This window comes from Hyla sarda, chromosome 4 (genome assembly GCF_029499605.1).
Source record: "Hyla sarda isolate aHylSar1 chromosome 4, aHylSar1.hap1, whole genome shotgun sequence".
NCBI classification, from domain to species: domain Eukaryota; kingdom Metazoa; phylum Chordata; class Amphibia; order Anura; family Hylidae; genus Hyla; species Hyla sarda.
Window position 1 is genome coordinate 176,710,558 of NC_079192.1, and position 17,272 is coordinate 176,727,829.

The 17,272-nt window shown below is 40.2% G+C and overlaps 1 protein-coding gene across 5 annotated transcripts in view; it reads right to left on the reverse strand.

Annotated features, from left to right (window-relative positions):
* Positions 1–2,376: 2,376 nt before the first annotated feature.
* The window catches only part of CA12 (carbonic anhydrase 12), a 153,320-nt gene continuing 138,424 nt past the window's right edge, over positions 2,377–17,272 (reverse strand). For 3 of the 5 annotated variants that reach the window (XM_056572855.1, XM_056572854.1, XM_056572858.1), the window contains 5 exons: positions 15,869–16,026; positions 11,453–11,579; positions 11,291–11,378; positions 10,331–10,394; positions 9,101–9,719 (listed from right to left, as the gene is read on the reverse strand). In XM_056572855.1, coding sequence (XP_056428830.1) covers positions 9,663–9,719; positions 10,331–10,394; positions 11,291–11,378; positions 11,453–11,579; positions 15,869–16,026 — 494 coding nt within the window. In that variant the 3' untranslated portion in view covers positions 9,101–9,662. Of the gene's footprint in view, positions 2,615–9,100; positions 10,395–11,290; positions 11,379–11,452; positions 11,580–15,868; positions 16,027–17,272 lie in introns of those variants that run through there. The other 2 variants (XM_056572856.1, XM_056572857.1) reach the window with 2 other exon arrangements.

Genomic DNA, 17,272 nt, shown 5'->3' on the forward strand with positions numbered 1-17,272 from the left:
TTTTTTTATAATTAACATTAATGTAGTACCTTTGTTTCATGGTGCAGAACAAGAGCAGTTGTTAAAGTGGGTGTTAATGTCCTTTTCTGCTGACGTATGCACTTTTTGTATGAGACTTTTAAATGGAGATGCAATTTTTTTTCTTCATAAATAACGACTATCGCATTTGATAAATACATGACCACTGCAAAGTAAATAAATAAAATTACTACGTGAGCAGATTTCAGAAATGTGCTTTGGAATAAGCAAAAAATAAAATAAAATCTACTACAGAGCTTGATAAATCTCCTTCAATATCCTTAAGAGTGTTATCCCAAGATAAATACCTATGACCTGTCCAAAGGCTAGGTGATAAGTATCGGACAGGTGGGGATTCAATAAATGAGAGGCTTACTGATCATGAGATCATGGATTCCTTGTAGAGATGAGCGAACTTACAGTAAATTCGATTCGTCACGAACTTCTTGGCTCGGCAGTTGATGACTTTTCCTGCATAAATTAGTTTCGCTTTCAGGTGTTCCGGTGGGCTGGAAAAGGTGGATACAGTCCTAGGAGCCTTTTTCCTAGGACTGTATCCACCTTTTCCAGCCTACCGGAGCACCGGAAAGCTGAACTAATTTATGCAGGATAAGTCATCAACTGTCGAGCCAAGAAGTTTGTGATGAATCGAATTTACTGTAAGTTCGCTCATCTCTAATTCCTTGTCCACTTATGTGAATGGAGTGGCAGTTCACATGCACTCTGCTGCTCGATTCATTTCTGTAGGACTGATGGAGATAGTGAAGTCCAGCCAGTCCCTGAGTGGCGGCAGTGCACAGGTCTGAATACATCTCTGTACGTGGGGACAGAATTGCAATGTACAGCTATCCCCTCCATACACAGGTGCATATGTAGGAGCCTCCACCAACACTCTGCTTGTTACTTTATCTGGAGGACCCTTTGAGAGCAGCAAATGACCACATCACATGATCAAATGGTCCTCAAGTGACAGCAAAAGCAAGACTCTGGACAGGAAGAGAGGATGGAAGAAGGTAACTGAAGTGTGTATGTAAGGTTAGGTTCACACTACGGAATTTGTGAAGCAGAATTTGTGAACGGAAAATCCGCTTTGAAATTTCCGCCTGAAGAATGGCGTTGCTCATTCTTCAGGCAGAAATACTCACGGAACACATTGCAGTCTATTGCACGGTCCTAGCACCGGCGGTAATTTTCTGCCCGGAGATTCCGCAGTGTGAACCTAACCTAAGAGTTCTGGATTTAATAAGCTGGTTGTAATCCACTCACAGAGGGGGACAAGGAATCCCTATTCTTATAATCGTGGGGGTCTCAGCGATAACCTGTTTAGGTCCTGGAAAACCTGTTTAAATATGGTCCATCCATCAAGTGTAACTGCCTTCCATATTGTGACAAAGTATAGCTGACAGGTGTGTGGGGCCCTTTATTCTTTACTTTTGCCTGGGCCCCTAAACACAATGGGGGACATTTATCAAAGCATTTAGTAGATTTTATTTTTTTTTGCTTAAAATTGTCGCAAGTGCGACTACTCTAATTTTTTCAGCGATTTTTGGATTGTGCAGTGTCCTAAGCAAAAATCTTATTTAAATCTTGCTTACGAAAGCAAAAAGTGATTTTTGACTTGCAGTGGTCAGAGATTTATCGAAAGTTGCAAAAAAGTCGCATGGCATGAAAAAACCTAATAAATTTACTCCAGCTCAGGCATGGAGCAGAAAAAGCCACTACCAAAGCAAAAAATAAAAAAATAAAAATTGCTTACGTGAAAGAAATTTATCAACAGGCTCAAACCAGTTCATAAATAAGTCACACATAAGCAAAAAAAAATTGTATGAAAAAAATTACTAAAAAAAGGAATACATAAGCAAACTTTGATAAGTGTCCCCCAATATCATCTATACTGTCCTAATGGCTGCTCTGCTGGCATATATGGGGCCTGTGTTTGTTTTTACTTTTCTTTGAATCTTAGTTGGGTATAAATCAAAAAAGGAATATAAGAAACTGTTTACTTGTTTTGGATTCTATCCCAGATTCAACTGTTAAGCAAGAATTGTATTGCGATAGACTAGATAGATATCTAGATCTCTATAGAGCAACAGGAAAATACAGCAGCACACTGCTAGCACAAAGACATAGATGAAACATGAGTATATAGATAAAACATGAAAAGCTATACAGCTGTAATGCAATAAATGAAGATATGAAACTATGAAATTATGAGGTACTTAGCTTGCAAATTTGGCGCCACCACGGTAAGGTGACCTCATTCTGGGACTCTATTGGATATATATATATATATATATATATATATATATAAAATGGACAAAAATAATTTAAAAGTAGACTAGGATTAAGCGAATACGAGGTTTCTACAAACAGATATGTGGGTAAGTCACGTCTCACCTGCTGTAATAGCCTGTCTGCTGTAATATGTTACCAGGATGAAGTCTACGTGGTTTCATAATTCTAGCTGTCTGTTTTCTATAATAAGCACTGGCGATTATGTCCGTAGACTGCAAGATGATGGAAAACCTCTGATCTGGTTTATCTTCAGCAAAACGTTGCACTGTTCTCAGGAAATTATTCTTTCATTTGTGGAGATCTAAATGTAGTATAAAGCATGGGAGATTAAACCAGTCTTTTATATGTGATCTTATATACTGAATAAATATACTTGTATAGTTATATTTAACTGGGAAATATTTAAATGGTCACTCATTAAAAATTTTTTGCTATTGCACTCCTTATGGTAAATAAAAAATATTTCTAATATACCCCTTAAGGACGCAGCCCTTTTTCAGCTTAAGGACTGAGCCCTTTTTCGCAATTCTGACCACCGTCGCTTTACGAATTAATAACGTGAAAATGCTTTTACCGAATATTCTGATTCTGAGATGGTTTTTTCGTGACATATTCTACTTTATTTTGGTGCTAAATTTCCGTCGTTACTTGCATCCTTTTTTGGTGAAAAATCCCCAAGTTTCATGAAAATTTTGCATTTTTCTAACTTTGAAGCTCTCTGCTTGTAAGGAAAATGGATATTCCAAATACATTTTATTTTTCTTCACAAATACAATATGTCCACTTTATGTTGGCATCATAAAATGGACATATTTTTGCTTTTTTGAAAAAATTAGAGGGCTTCAAAGTAGAGCAGCAATTTTCAAAAGTTTCATGAAAATTGCAAAATCTGAAGGGACAGATGTTACAGAACTACAACTCCCAGCATGTAACAGTGGTCTCCTGTAACAACTGTAACAGTGGTCTCCAAACTGTGACCCTCCAGATGTTGCAAAACTACAACTGGGAGTTGCAGTTTGGACTTCCTAGTGGTTGCCACAGTAAAGATCACTTTAGTTTCACTTTCATCCCCCCCCCCCCCCCCCAACGTGGTTTCCCTACCTGAGCCAGGATCCAGCAGTCTCCAGCGACGATCTAGGGTCCACAGGCTTCTTCTCCTCCAGGTACCGGCCTCCATCTTCTTCCCACGATCCCCTCGACATCCAGGGGTGGGCAGGACGGGGGGTTGCCATGGCAGCCCACTGCCCTGCCCTGCCATTGGTCAGAATTAGTTCTGAACAATGGCAGGGGATAGGAGGAGATCGCAGCACTGCAACCTCGCTCCTATCCCTCAAGATGATCAGGGCTGTCCCTGACAGCTCAGATCATCCTTATTTTCCGGGTGATCGGGTCACCAGAGACCTGATCAGCCCGGAATAGCAGAAAATCGCATGTCTGAATTGACATGTGATTTTCTGCGATCGTTGACATGGGGGGGTCTCAGGACCCCCCTCGGCGATGTGCCGGGATGCCTGCTGAATGATTTCAGCAGGCATTCCGGCCTGTCCCCAACTGGCTAGCGGCGGGGACCGGAATTCCCACGGGCGTATGCATACGCCCCACGTCCTTAAGGACTCGGGATGCAGGGCGTATGCATACGCCTGGCGTCCTTAAAACGGTTAAAAAAAAAAAAAAAAAAAAAAAGAAGTTTTCTATTTTTTATGTTTGCTTAAAAAAGCTCAAGAGCAAATTTTCCCCCATCTCATCCACAGACTTTGGACCAAAGCCCAAACACAGGAAGTGCAGCCTGGAGTGCAACCAACAGCATATGGCAGTTAAGTGTGAAAGGAGCCATGATTGGATGAGACTGGACACACACACCCCTCAGCACTCCAGGTTGCACTTTTTGTGTTTGGGCTTGGGCCCAAAGTCTGTATGAGATGGGGGAAAATGTGCTTTTGAGCTTTTTTTAGGCACAAATAAAACTTCATTTTTTTTTTATACCAAAGTATATTAGAAATATTTTTTATTTAACATAAGGAGTGCAATAGCAAAAATTCGTTTTAATGAGAGTGCCCATTTGAGTGAATACTGCTACCAGGACCGGGTTTTAGCAAATTGGAAATAGGACACACAAGTTAAAGCGTTATCATTTCTAAAAACTTTTAAGTCATCCAGACATATCAAAAGGTTAGATCACACCAGCTCTTAAAGGTGTACTCCGCCCCTAGACATCTTATCCAAAAGGATAGGGGATAAGATGACAGATCGTCGGGGTCCCGCTGCTGGGGACCCCCGGGATCTCTGCTGCGGCACCCCGCTATCATTACTGCACAGAGCATGCTCGCTCTGTGCGTAATGACCGGCGATACAGGGGCCGGAGCACAGTGATGTCATGGCCCTGCCCCCTTAATGCAAGTGTATGGGAGGGGGCGTGATGGCCACCACGCCCCCTCCCATAGACTTGTATTGAGGGGGCAGGCCGTGATGTCACGAGGGGGTGGGGCCGTGACGTAACGATGCTCTGGCCCCTGTATTGCCCGTCATTACGCACAGAGCGAGTTTGCTCTGTGCAGTAATGATAGCGGGGTGCCACAGTGGAGATCCCGGGGATCCCCAGCAGCGGGACCCGGCGATCTGACATCTTATCCCCTATCCTTTGGATAGGGGATGAGATGCTAGGGGCGGAGTACCCCTTTAAGTGCACAGCAGCTAGCTTTACTCCTTGACAGTCAGTCAGTCAAACCTGAATTCACCATAGATTTTAATGGAGGGAGTTGCAAAAGGTGACAGGCCAGGCAGTGAAGCTTTCACACACTTCATCAATATAACTGCATTAAAACTCTTATTCTACTGTATACTTTTAACATGTATGGAGAACATGTAAAAAGTTTTACGAATGACAACACTAACAGCAGAATTTCAGAAGTACTTCCCTTTGCATACAGCCATCTGCAACGCAATCGCAAAGCAACACAAAAGCATCTTGCTAACAGATACCACAGGACACCTTAGAGGTCTTGTGCAGTCCATGCCTTGACTGGCACTCCCATATTTAAAAGGATTTGGACTAGAATAGTGTTTACCACCTTGGGGTTTGGGGCCAACCTGTAGGATGCCATGTGCTTGTACATGCAGTGTTTATAGTAAATAAACAATGATATGTTGCTCTGTTATATTTTTACTTGGTTAATGCGTATATTCCCGGTATAAACTGGCATCTAAAAATGGATTGGTAGGTGATTGTCAAAAATTTACCTCCCCCTTCCTGCAGGTCTAAAACCACTTTCCAATAAAAGTCAATGATCATCTTCTGTTCTATATTCCATTTGGCTGCTGTAAAGCATATAGTTTGCTATTTGGGAAAGCTCCTTGTATTGGTCTTACATTGTGATTATGTTTACTATAACTATAGAGGTACTTTTTATTTCTTCTGTATTTGATTTGTGTTTGTTTTAATTTTTTTATGATCAACCAATTATTTAATTATTAGATTTTACTTAGTAATAGTGATACATTTTCTTTAAATGGAGCTGCTATTCACATTCACTGGCTCTTTTACCTGATAAATAATTGTAAAATGTAATTGTCTGCACAGAGGAGAAGGTCAACGCAAAAGTAACATCCAACAAAAAGGAATCTTTGTATCATCAGTAGGGATCTTTTTCCATCGTACAATTGTTTACTCAGAACACGGCGTTCTTCAATCTAACTTGTAATACTAAAAATCTTTGTTTGAAGCCAGTCATGCACAGTAATAAGGAATCTAGCCATAGACCTGTGATATGGTCAAAGAATCAGCTGGAGTAGAAAATCTAGCTAGTTATTTTAGTTTTGAAACAAAATAGTTGAAAATTGAGGCTAAGTCTCCACTTGGTTTTTTGCACTGCGTTTTTAGGAATAAAAAAAAAAAACGCCTGAAAATCCGCCAGTGCAAGTGACGTCATCATGCGTTTTTTCTTGCTTTTTTCCGGCGTTTTTTTCATTTGTGTGGAAATTGCACCTTGGCGTTTTTTTTTTGGGTACTCAAAATTTCTTGGGTACCAGAAAAAAAAAAAAAAAAAAAAAAGGATGCAGCAGTGATGGATTTTTTTTTTATTAAACTCAATGTATATATTTTATAACTCAATTTTTATTATTTTTTAATAAAGTGTGTGTTTCACTTTTTTTTATGTAGTACTACTACTCCCAGCATGGAACAGACTGTTCCATGCTGGGAGTGATAGTACCTGTACTATAGACATATCGCTCCAGGTGTCAGTCCTGACACCCGATGCGATCGTCCATAATATAGCAGAGAAGCGAGCGGGTCTATACATCGCTCGCCTCTCTGTACTATACTCCGGCCACTGATGTCAACAGAAATTCATATTTCCCACCCAGAGCTGTGATTGGCCGGATGGTTGCAGCCAATCACAGCTCTGAGAAAGATGAATGAATGAGTGGCCGGCCCGGAGTACAGAGCAGAGATGCGATCGCTGTATACAGTTGCTCCATCTCTGCTATAGACAGAGGGTGTCAGTAGTGACATCCACTGTGATGTGTCCTTAAGCAGGCACTACTACTCCCAACATGTAGCACATTCTGCTCCATGCTGGGAGCTGTAGTACCTCTATTAATAGACAGATCGAAGCAAGTGTAACTTCTGACACCCGCTGCGATCTGTCTATTAATGCAGGTACTACAGCTCCCAGCATGAGGCAGAGTGTGCTCATTGTTGGGAGTAGTAGTAGCTGCAGTTATGGAAAGATCACAGCGGGTATCACTTCTGACAGCCGCTGTGATCCTCCTGTATAATGTATAAATGCAGCGGCCGCTCTCCTATGGTCCCCTGCACGGCCGTATATATGCACACACACGTTCCTATTTCTCACAGAGAGCAGTGATTGGCTGGAACAATCTGGCCAATCACAGCTCTGTGGGAAATATGAATAAGTGTAAATATACGTCAGGGCAGGGGACCATAGAAGAGCGGCCGCCGCATCTATATATTATACAGAAAGATCGCAGCGGGCGATCTGTCTATTGGTACAGGTAGTACTACTCCCATCATGGAACAGTGTGTTCCATGCTGGGAGTAGTAGTACTAACTAAAAAAAAAAAAAAAATGTAAAAAATAAAGCAAAAAAGTGAAAAACACACACACACACACACATTTTTTATAGTTGTCGGCTACACTTATTTCCCCGCACACATAAATTGATCCCTGTTTAATAAGTAATAGTTTTTTTTTCAATAATATACATTTCGTTAGATACAAATTTTTCCTTCACTACTGTATATTTCTATCACTTTTTTGGATCGCTAAAGTCCAAAAAAGATTAAAAACCGCCTGCAAAAACGCCAAAGTTAAAATCCACATAGCGTTTTTCTTGGCGTTTTCTCACTCCCATAGACTTCTATTGGAGCAAAACACCAACATTTTTACAAAAAACGCCGGTTTGAGGGAACTACAGCGTTTTTTTCAAAACGCCAAAGAGCAGAAAAAAACTTAGAAAAATTGAGAAAACGCCAAAAGGATTAAAAAAACGCCAAAGTGAAAAAACGCAAAAAAATGCCATGCGGCAGAATTGGCATTTTTCTTGGAGTTTTGCCCCCCCCCCCAAAAAAAAAAAAAAAACAAGTGGAAACTTAGCCTTAGCCATCCTATCAGAAACAGCCGGAATGTCAACAACTTTTTATTGCACAGAACATACTGTATAGGGGGAGATTTATCACAACCTGTCCAGAGGAAAAGTTGCCCAGTTGCCCATAGCAACCAGTCATATTGCTTCTTTAATTTTGCAGAGGCCTTGTTAAAAATGAAAGAAGCGATCTGATTGGTTGCTATGGACAACTTTTCCTCTGGACAGGTTTTGATAAATCTCCTCCATTGTGCTTACATATGAACAGAACAAGATTAGAAAGGACATTGCCAAATCTTTTTTTTCCCCTTTCTTTTTTTTTTGGGGGGGGGGGGAGGAGGAGGAGATATATTCTTTATACATGCATCTAATCATATGACAACATTCAGAAACACGTAAATAATAGATGTATTTGGTACATAGTAATTTATTACCCCCATCAATATTTTCAGTGGCAACAAGTGTACGGGGGGACAATTGGATTCCGACCAGCAATAAATAAATCTACAGGATGCAAATGGACAATGATTTATGCCAATTGTTTGCTATGATATTACAGTGTTAATATCACTATATAAAAGAATACTTGAGGGGGGGGGGGTAGGTTGTCAGTGGTTTGAGCGTGATCATAGTGTCTTATTTTAATATTGTTTAATGCATTATTATTAGTATTTTATCTCCATATTGTTATTTTGCGACAACAATTACTCCTTTGTGGCTGTTGGCATGCCTGCCTTTGTTGTTGCCACAGTTTATATATTTCTAGAAAACAAGTAGGTGTCAGCTCACCCTTGTGCCTTACTGCTGCTCGGACTGGTGTGGACACCACCAATACTTGAATGTAGAAGAAACTGATTGTTCACACCATTCTGAGAAGTCACTGCGCTGGACTTTATTCACATTAAAACCACACGGACAGGAGGACATCACTGGAGCATTTGACGCGTTTCAGCTACACAAAGTGGCCTTACGCCTCACTGCAGAAGTGATGTCCTCCTGTTCCGTGTGGTTTTAATGTGAATAAAATTTACACTGTTTTTAAGAGTCACTTTGAACAGTTTCTTCTATATTTCTATTTATGTATATTAATTTTTTATACCCATAGGGAAAAAAAAAACATGCATATTCACAGTTCTTTTGAAAAATAAAACTTCTTGGTGAACGCTTATTTAACAAGAATTTTTATTATTATTATTATTATCATCATAATTATTCAGTAATAAAATCTGCATTATATGCATTACATTAAAATTAGGCTGATATTACAAGAACATCAAACAAATCTATATAAACTAGAGGTCATATCTTGGAATACTGAGTTGTATGGTTTGTAAGTCCATTCAAATACATATAGGTTTGGCTCAATATGCAGCTATGAAGACTAAGAAGGAACATTCAGAAAAGTGAACTGTTTGAAGATTGTTCTATATTTGGTCAGAAAAAAAAATGTGCAACTTCTCACGTAGGCCAGAACGGCTCACAGAAATAACGGAAAGTGGAAAAACACTGGTAAAGAGAGGTTTAAAAGGCATCTGTGTTCTGCAGACTTGACATCCATTTGACAAAAAAACAGAGCATACATTAAATTATTTTTAAAATGTCTAGGATATTGCCCATAAAAACAGTAAAATTTTACTGTAGAGGAATTTATCCTATTCTCTTGAACAATAGTGGTTGACATTAAAGAAAAAAAGCTTTGTTCAGTATAGCACCCAAAATCCAAGTCTAAAACTGATACAATATTTATTACATTGGACTAAAACACATATTGAAATTATGGACACCCATCTTTCTGGGACACTCCTGTTCAGAAAAAAATTGTTGAAAAGGCTTAGGGTGAGAATAAAAGTTTAAATACAATTCAGTGGCATTAAATGTTTTATACGTTCTTCTATTATAGTCTATTGATACCTTACATTTAGGGATCATTTCACGTACATTAAAAATAAGACAGCACAAACTAAATATACATTTAGGGGATAAACTGAATGTTCTAGAAAAAACTGCAATAAGGTCCCCTATAACGGGCTAAAATGCAGTGGTTCAAAATGACGAAGCTACTAGTAAAATGCATCAGCCACTTCAATAACTTCAAGTTTCAAATAAAATAGAAACCGGAATATTAGTACAACAACGGGCATAATAAATTAGATTAGCATTAACAATGGGATGTTTTCTAATCCTTGTCTGTCATACCTAAAGAGGGAAAAATTTTTACATTTTAAATTCCATAATTTATATTCAAACTAAATTGGACATGCAAGCGGCAACTGATTTGCATATGGGAAACTGGCAGTAGTGATAAATACAAAAGGTCAATTAAAAAATTGTAATCAGGTTCATCTTCCATGCACCAAATAGACTTTCTATTATTGTCTTTCCTAAATGATGTAGTTGGCAGCCATTTGTCATACTTTTGACGTATTTTCCTCCATAGGCACAGCGGGAGAGTACACAACTTTCTTGGTCTCCTTCCCCCTGGAAAATATAAAGTTATTGTTACGGAAGAAGTAAGGTCAGAAAACATAGCATAAGTGTTAACACATACAAGAACTGCCTAGAAAATAAAAGGCTTTGAAGTATAGTAGTATGCTATATACTAAAAATATCAAAGAAGGATGAACTTGCACTCACCAATCATGTAATGTGCTTTTATCCACGGGACCTCCATGCGGCAGGGAGACTTAGCCTCTGAGCGCTCTCATAAGTCTCCCTGCCGCACGGAGGTCCCGTGGATAAAAGCACATTACATGATTGGTGAGTGCAAGTTCATCCTTCTTTGATATTTTGGATTGTATGCTATTCGTTCAAGACTTAGCACCCCACCAGTATTCATACACATTATCAGCTTCGGCCACTGGACACTAATCAGACTGTGCGGTTATATAGTTGTTATAGGTGGAATATGCTATGACTGTGCCCTCTGTTCCTCTCCCAGATGTTGTATACTATATAGTAAGCTTTATGCTACATAGTAGTATGCTATATACCTCTAATGCTCAGTTTGCTTTATGTGGCCCTACATTAATATACCACTATAACTACAAAAAGCATAAAATACTTAGGGGGAGAGAAAGTGTTGACCAGTTGCCCATCGCAACCAATCAGATCACTTCTTTCATTTTTTAAACGGCCTCTGAAAAATAAAAGGAAGTGATCTGATTGGTTGCTATGGGCAACTGGTCAACTTTTCCTCTGCACAGGTTTAGATAAGTCTCCCCCTTGGGGTTGATTTATCATTGACTAAAGTGCTAGATCAGAGACAAAGCATGCATTTCTAGTCTCATAACCCTTTTATTCTCATGTATCTATGTAAATATCTCCGAAACAACCGGATATGTAAACAATCCAGAGTAAAAGAAAAAAAAAATTACCGTTTTTTCCGTTGAAACAACCAACATGTCACTGCAGTAAGGACTACAGTCCCGAGTACACAAGCCAGTGTGACTGCAAGAACAATGCCTAGAAGACGACAAGATGTCATGAGTGCATTCCAAGACATATATTTGATGCAAATCTCTGGACTAATTTCTTACCTTCCCGGAAAGAGACAGACACCCGCCTGTCACCTTCCTGCTGTAACCTTCTGTAGTTATCAACCATCTCTATAGGTGCAGAACTGTTCTGTCCTGTGCAGTACAGGGCTGTCTCTAAGAGTAGAAGCTACAAGACAGTACAGGTTTTTAAGCAGATTGTTAGTACTTTCAGTGTGGTTTTGATTTTTTTTTTGTCCCAGATGTAGTTTTTAAGGGTACGTTCACGCATACGCCGATTTAATGCACAGAATTTTCTGCTGCAGATTTCAATGTAAACTAAATGACTGTGTGGTGACGCCAAAGTTGTGGTGTGACCAGTGGGTGTGAAGGGTATAGGTGGATGGGGCAGATGGTATAGAGCAGGGGCAAGGTGTTATTAACCCCTAATGTTCGTGACGCCAGAGTGTTTTTTCTGGTAACCACCCGAACGGTAGCACTACTATCCCAAGGTGAGGCAGGGCAATAATAGTCCAAGACCAGGGTAAGGGTTGACGGTAGCTTTACTGAGGTTAGACAGTTGTTAAAGTCTTTACAGCTAGGCCAGAATCCCAGAGAGTCAACCAGTACCATGGAAAGGGCCTTGCAGCTTGCTGGGACTTGCAGTGCTTTTGAGTCAGACTCCAATACAGCCACTCTGACTATAAATTTACTTGACTTTGGTAGAGACAGCAGACAGAGGAGTTGACTTACTGACAATGTGGCTGGTGTGCAGGCTTTATGGCTTCCAGGTGTACTGGACATAGGATCTGTGATGTCTGTGCTTTGCTGTTCCTCAGCAGGAGTGATGGTGTAAGAGCTAAGAGAGATTGTAATGGCTCCCCCTCTTATAATGGGGGGCTGAGCAAGAATCCCATTGGTCAAGCTGCAAGTCAGGTGGTCAAATGGTGCTCTCTGGGTAACATAACACTTCATGTGAACATAACATGCGATACCTCCAAAAGGTCCTTTATACTTTATACACATAGTACATAGAATTATACTGACTATACACAGTAACACTAGCTTCAATACTGGGGGAGACCCTGCAGGAGAGCACCTAGGACAATGAGGGACTCAACCTGACAGGGCCTAAGTACTGCACAGGGTTATATCCTGAACTGGGACATTAAAACTGAGCACAGCTTCTAATCTGCAGTTACAAATCCTGCGCATCAAATCTGCACAGGATCCTGTATGTGTGAACGTACCCTAAGAGGATAAACTTGAAGGACCTTTTTAAGATACAAGTCGGGTAAAATAAAGTTCTCAAAGTATCTTATCAGAGGCTAAAAAGAAGATTTTGGTAGGGTTGTGAGCCATTACCAGGTTAACCAAGAGCCAATATTTATGATTGAACGAGTTAACCCTTTACTCAGAAACTTTGTTCTCCACACCATGTTCATTTACTCAGCATTAAAATATGGCAGTTCTTTTTCAAATGCTGTATATAAGCCTTGGATCACTGACAAATTCAATCTTAGTGAAAATGCATATATTTATGCGCTACAGGAATGGGGTAGCAGCACGTTATTATCCACAGGGAGTCACCTGTGTAATAGGGGATTGGAGGCTGCTGAATGATGGCAGAAAAGGGCTGTGCAAAGGATCTTGTCACCAGTCTTATAGGGCCATTAAAGAGTTTAATCAGCATAGCCAGGAGGGAATTTGTTAAAAAAAAAATAAAAAAAAAAAAATTATAATAAATATATAATTTTACTGAAATAGTATTAGATGCTTGTAGAAAATGTTCTGCAGATGTGGTTGATAAATCCATAGTAAGAAAATGTATACATCTATCCAAAAAAATTAAATTAAGATAAAGTAGCTTAACCTGTTAAGGACCAAGAGCGTGCCTCAGAAGATGACAATTTTTAAATGTATACATTTTCCTGCATGTAGTTATGATTTTTTCCAGAAGTACGACAAAATCAAACCTATATAAGTAGGGTATCATTTTAATTGTATGGACATACAGAATAAAGAGAAGGCATAATTTTTACTGAAAAATGTAATGCGTAGAAACGGAAGCCCCCCCAAAAAATGATTTTTTCTCACAATGATTTTTTTCCATTTTGTCGTAGATTTTTGGGTAAAATGACTGATGTCATCACAAAGTAGAATTGGTGGCGCAAAAAATAAGCCATCATATGGATTTTTAGGTGCAAAATTTTTTTAAAGGTAAGGAGGAAAAAACAAAAAGTGCAAAAATGGAAAAAACCCTGGTCCTTGAGGGGTTAAAGACTACATTTCACACCAAAAAAAACTGCGACAGTAAGTGATCATCAGCAGGGTCTGTCAGGGAGTACTAGGGAGGGGAGACTGGGTGAGGGGAGACTGGGTGGGGGGAGTGAGGGCCCTTCCTGAAGCTGCAGCCTGGACTCCTCTGTACAAGCAGCTTCAGTTTTTTTTCTTGTGTTTCTTTAGTTTTTTTTTTTAACTTATTTATTCTACTATATACAATGGGGGGAGATTTATCAAAACCTTTCCAAGGGAAAAGTTTAGGAGATGCCCATAGCAACCGATCAGATCGCTTCTTTCACTCTTGAAAAGGCCTCTGGAAAATGAAAGAAGTTATCTGATTGGCAACTCAGCAACTTTTCTGGAGAGGTCTTGATAAATCTCCCCCAATGTGTCCCCAATCTACTGTACCTACAAAGCTCAGTCCAGGATAGTTGTTCTTTCCCTCCCTTTAAACCAATAGTGTTACCCACCTGTGCCCCTGTAATGCCATTCCACATCTGCATCCTCCCTGGCTCTCTTCCCCACATTATCAGTCCCTACAAGCTTTGTATTCAACAGCACCTTTCTTTTTTACAAGACACTTTGGCGGAGATTGATCAAAACCTGTCCAGAGAAAGTTGCTGAGTTACTCATAGCAACCAATCAGATCACTTCCTTTTTGTTCAGAGGCCTTTTCAAAAATGAAAGAAGCGATCTGATTGGTTGCTATGGACAACTCAGTAACTTTTCCTCTGGACAGGTTTTGATGAATCTCCGTCTATAACTTGTTGAAGTATTTAGAACATAACCACATGGGGAATTCACACACACCAGATCTGCTGCAGATTTGAAGTTACACATTTTATAAGACAGTCAGTTTATTAGTATGTTCATCAAAATACATAAGAATTGCCTTGTAAAATCCACAGTTGCAGATCGATCCACAACGGCATATTTCACAACTTCAAATCTGCCGCCGATCTGGTGTAAATGCACCATGTGGTTCACATGTGCATATTGGGGGAGATTTATCAAAACCAGTTAAGAGGAAAAGTTGCCCAGTTGCCCATAGCAACCAATCAAATCACTTTGTTTTCTGCAGCCTTGTTAAAAATTAAAGAAGCGATCTGATTGGTTGTTATGGACCACTGGGCAACTTTTCCACTGGACAGGTTTTGATAAATCTCCCCCATTTTTCTGCAGAATTTCTGCTGGTAAGTCAATAACAAAATCCACAGTATAAAATCTGCAGCAAAATCCCTATGGCTGGATTCACACTGCATTTGTGTTTACATTTGAAGCACAACTCCATTGTTTATGATAAATGACTCGTGCTGAACCAGTTTGGCTTCTAAATTCCTTAACAGGACTCCTTTCTCCCCACTCCTGGAACTGTCCACAGCTCATAACAAAGTCCATATGCAGCACCAGACCCAGTGTGACACGAGGTGTGGACAGCACTGGGACACTGCGATGAGCTTCTCTCCAGCCGCAGTGATGTCCCACCTCGGACGGTAATATGCTGAGCGCATGTCATGTAAGGAGCCTTGGCTCATCGTATCACCGGTCGAGGCGGGACATCGCTGCGGCCAGCAAGAAGCTCATCGCAGTGTGTCGATCCGTGCACAGGAAGCAGAAAGAAGACCGGGACTGGAGGACAGAAAAGCTATATCAGTGCAAAGGGGAAGCTGTGGAAGGCAAGTTAAAGTTTTTTTGTTTTTGTTTTTTTTCAGCCCAGGCACAATGGTGTAATAAAAAAAAAAAAAAGCACTCCTTTTACTGGACGCCATTCTCCCCACTCTCATAATGGAGTAGACATAAGGGTGACAGAGGTAATAATAAGAGAAGCAGATACTAGAGTGACATAAGCAATAGTAATTGGCAGATATGTGGCCCAAAGTAGTGTGCAGCATGCTGGCTCTCACTGGCTTGCTACTCCTAGGTCCGTATTTCCCAAGCGCAGTCCTCAAGTCCCCCCCAACAGGTCATGTTTTCAGAATTCCCTTAGTCTTTCACAGGTGATATAATTCTGGTCTGTGCATCAGGCATCTCTACAATTATATCACCTGATAACATGACCTGTTGGGGCTATTTAAGGACCGCGCTTGGGTAACTCTTTTCTAGGGAGTTGCATATGGATCAGGTGTGCCTTTTTTCACATTGAGCCCCTGCCCCCCAAAATTCCTGTGCACGTACCTGCACAGTACAATAGATTACCTGTTCCTCCGAAATGAAGACATGATTCCGGAAAACTGACCACAACACACTAGGATTACAGGGTGGGGTTGTAAGAGAACCCTCATAGCGATAATACTCATCCAGTCTTTCAGGGATAAGATGCTGCACATTAAATCCTGGAATTTGAATGTTTTGTCCTATATTGGAAGACAAAAAGTTATGGTAAATTCATGAGTTACAAAACATGATTAAAAAGGAGAAAACTTTGCACCTGACATTCCTCCACAACCCCGGCTTTCATGAAGGTAACCCACCCCCTGCTTTCTGCCTTTGGCGGATGGGGGGACTACACAGTCTCTCCTCCTTTGTGGATAGTTCTAGACTCCATCTTTATACTTATGAGTTGCGGCTGAAATTTGACATCCTGGGCCCTTACCCATTCCTTTACTTAGAGGCTTTTAGCTACCTCTGTAGTGTCACACAGCCCCTGACAAAGACTGGGACAACTCCTGCCTCTCCCTGACTACCCCGACTCTACATGGAGTGAAAATACAGGTTAAAACAAAACTGACTTGCTCAAAACTGTTGTAAAGAAGGGTTTTCCAGTTTTCCTTTGATGTTATCCAGTCAGTTTTTTCATTATGAACTACATATGCTGATGAGTGAACCTATAACCTACGCTTTCAACTACAGACTGAGGTTCAATTTTACACTACTTATGGGAATGACATAAATGATTTAGGTTGATAAAGGGTTGAAACGCTCACCATTGTCTTGATTGGCACGATTTAACAGTAATAATCTGAAGATCTAAGCCAAAGAGGTCAATGGGTCCCTTAGATAAAGGTGATTTGCAGGTATTCCAGCTTACACATTACCACTACTGGCATATTCTGAGATATGTATAAAAGTGAACTACCACACCAAAAGTTAGAAACGGCGCATACTGTCCTATTTCTTAAATGTGGACTGTAAACTGCCTAAAATTACAACCATCAGGATTGAAACCATCATGCCAGATTTAGTGACTGGATTCCAAGCAGGGTTTGTACGGGGGTTCTGCTATTTCTTAGAATACTAATACACCTTTGGGAGGCATGCATCATTACAGACGAAGGCCAATGACCATATCCTTGTCAGTCTTAATGCTGGGTCTCTTGGGCCTACCTTATTCAGACTTACATAATCGACTTTTTTGGCTTTCCCTTTTTTCAATCTAGTCTGAACAATTTATGTGAATGTTCACTTCACCATCTGGTTGAATGGGGTTTAGTCTACTCCTTTTAAGAGAAGTCAAGGTATGAGGCAAGGTTGTCCTCGGTCCACATTATTGTTTAATACTTGTAACAGGAAATTTAGGGTCAGTTTTCCTGCATTCAAGGGCATTGAGGTTGGTCATTCTCAATATAGGACTCTCACTTTTTATACTACAGCAGACTCTCT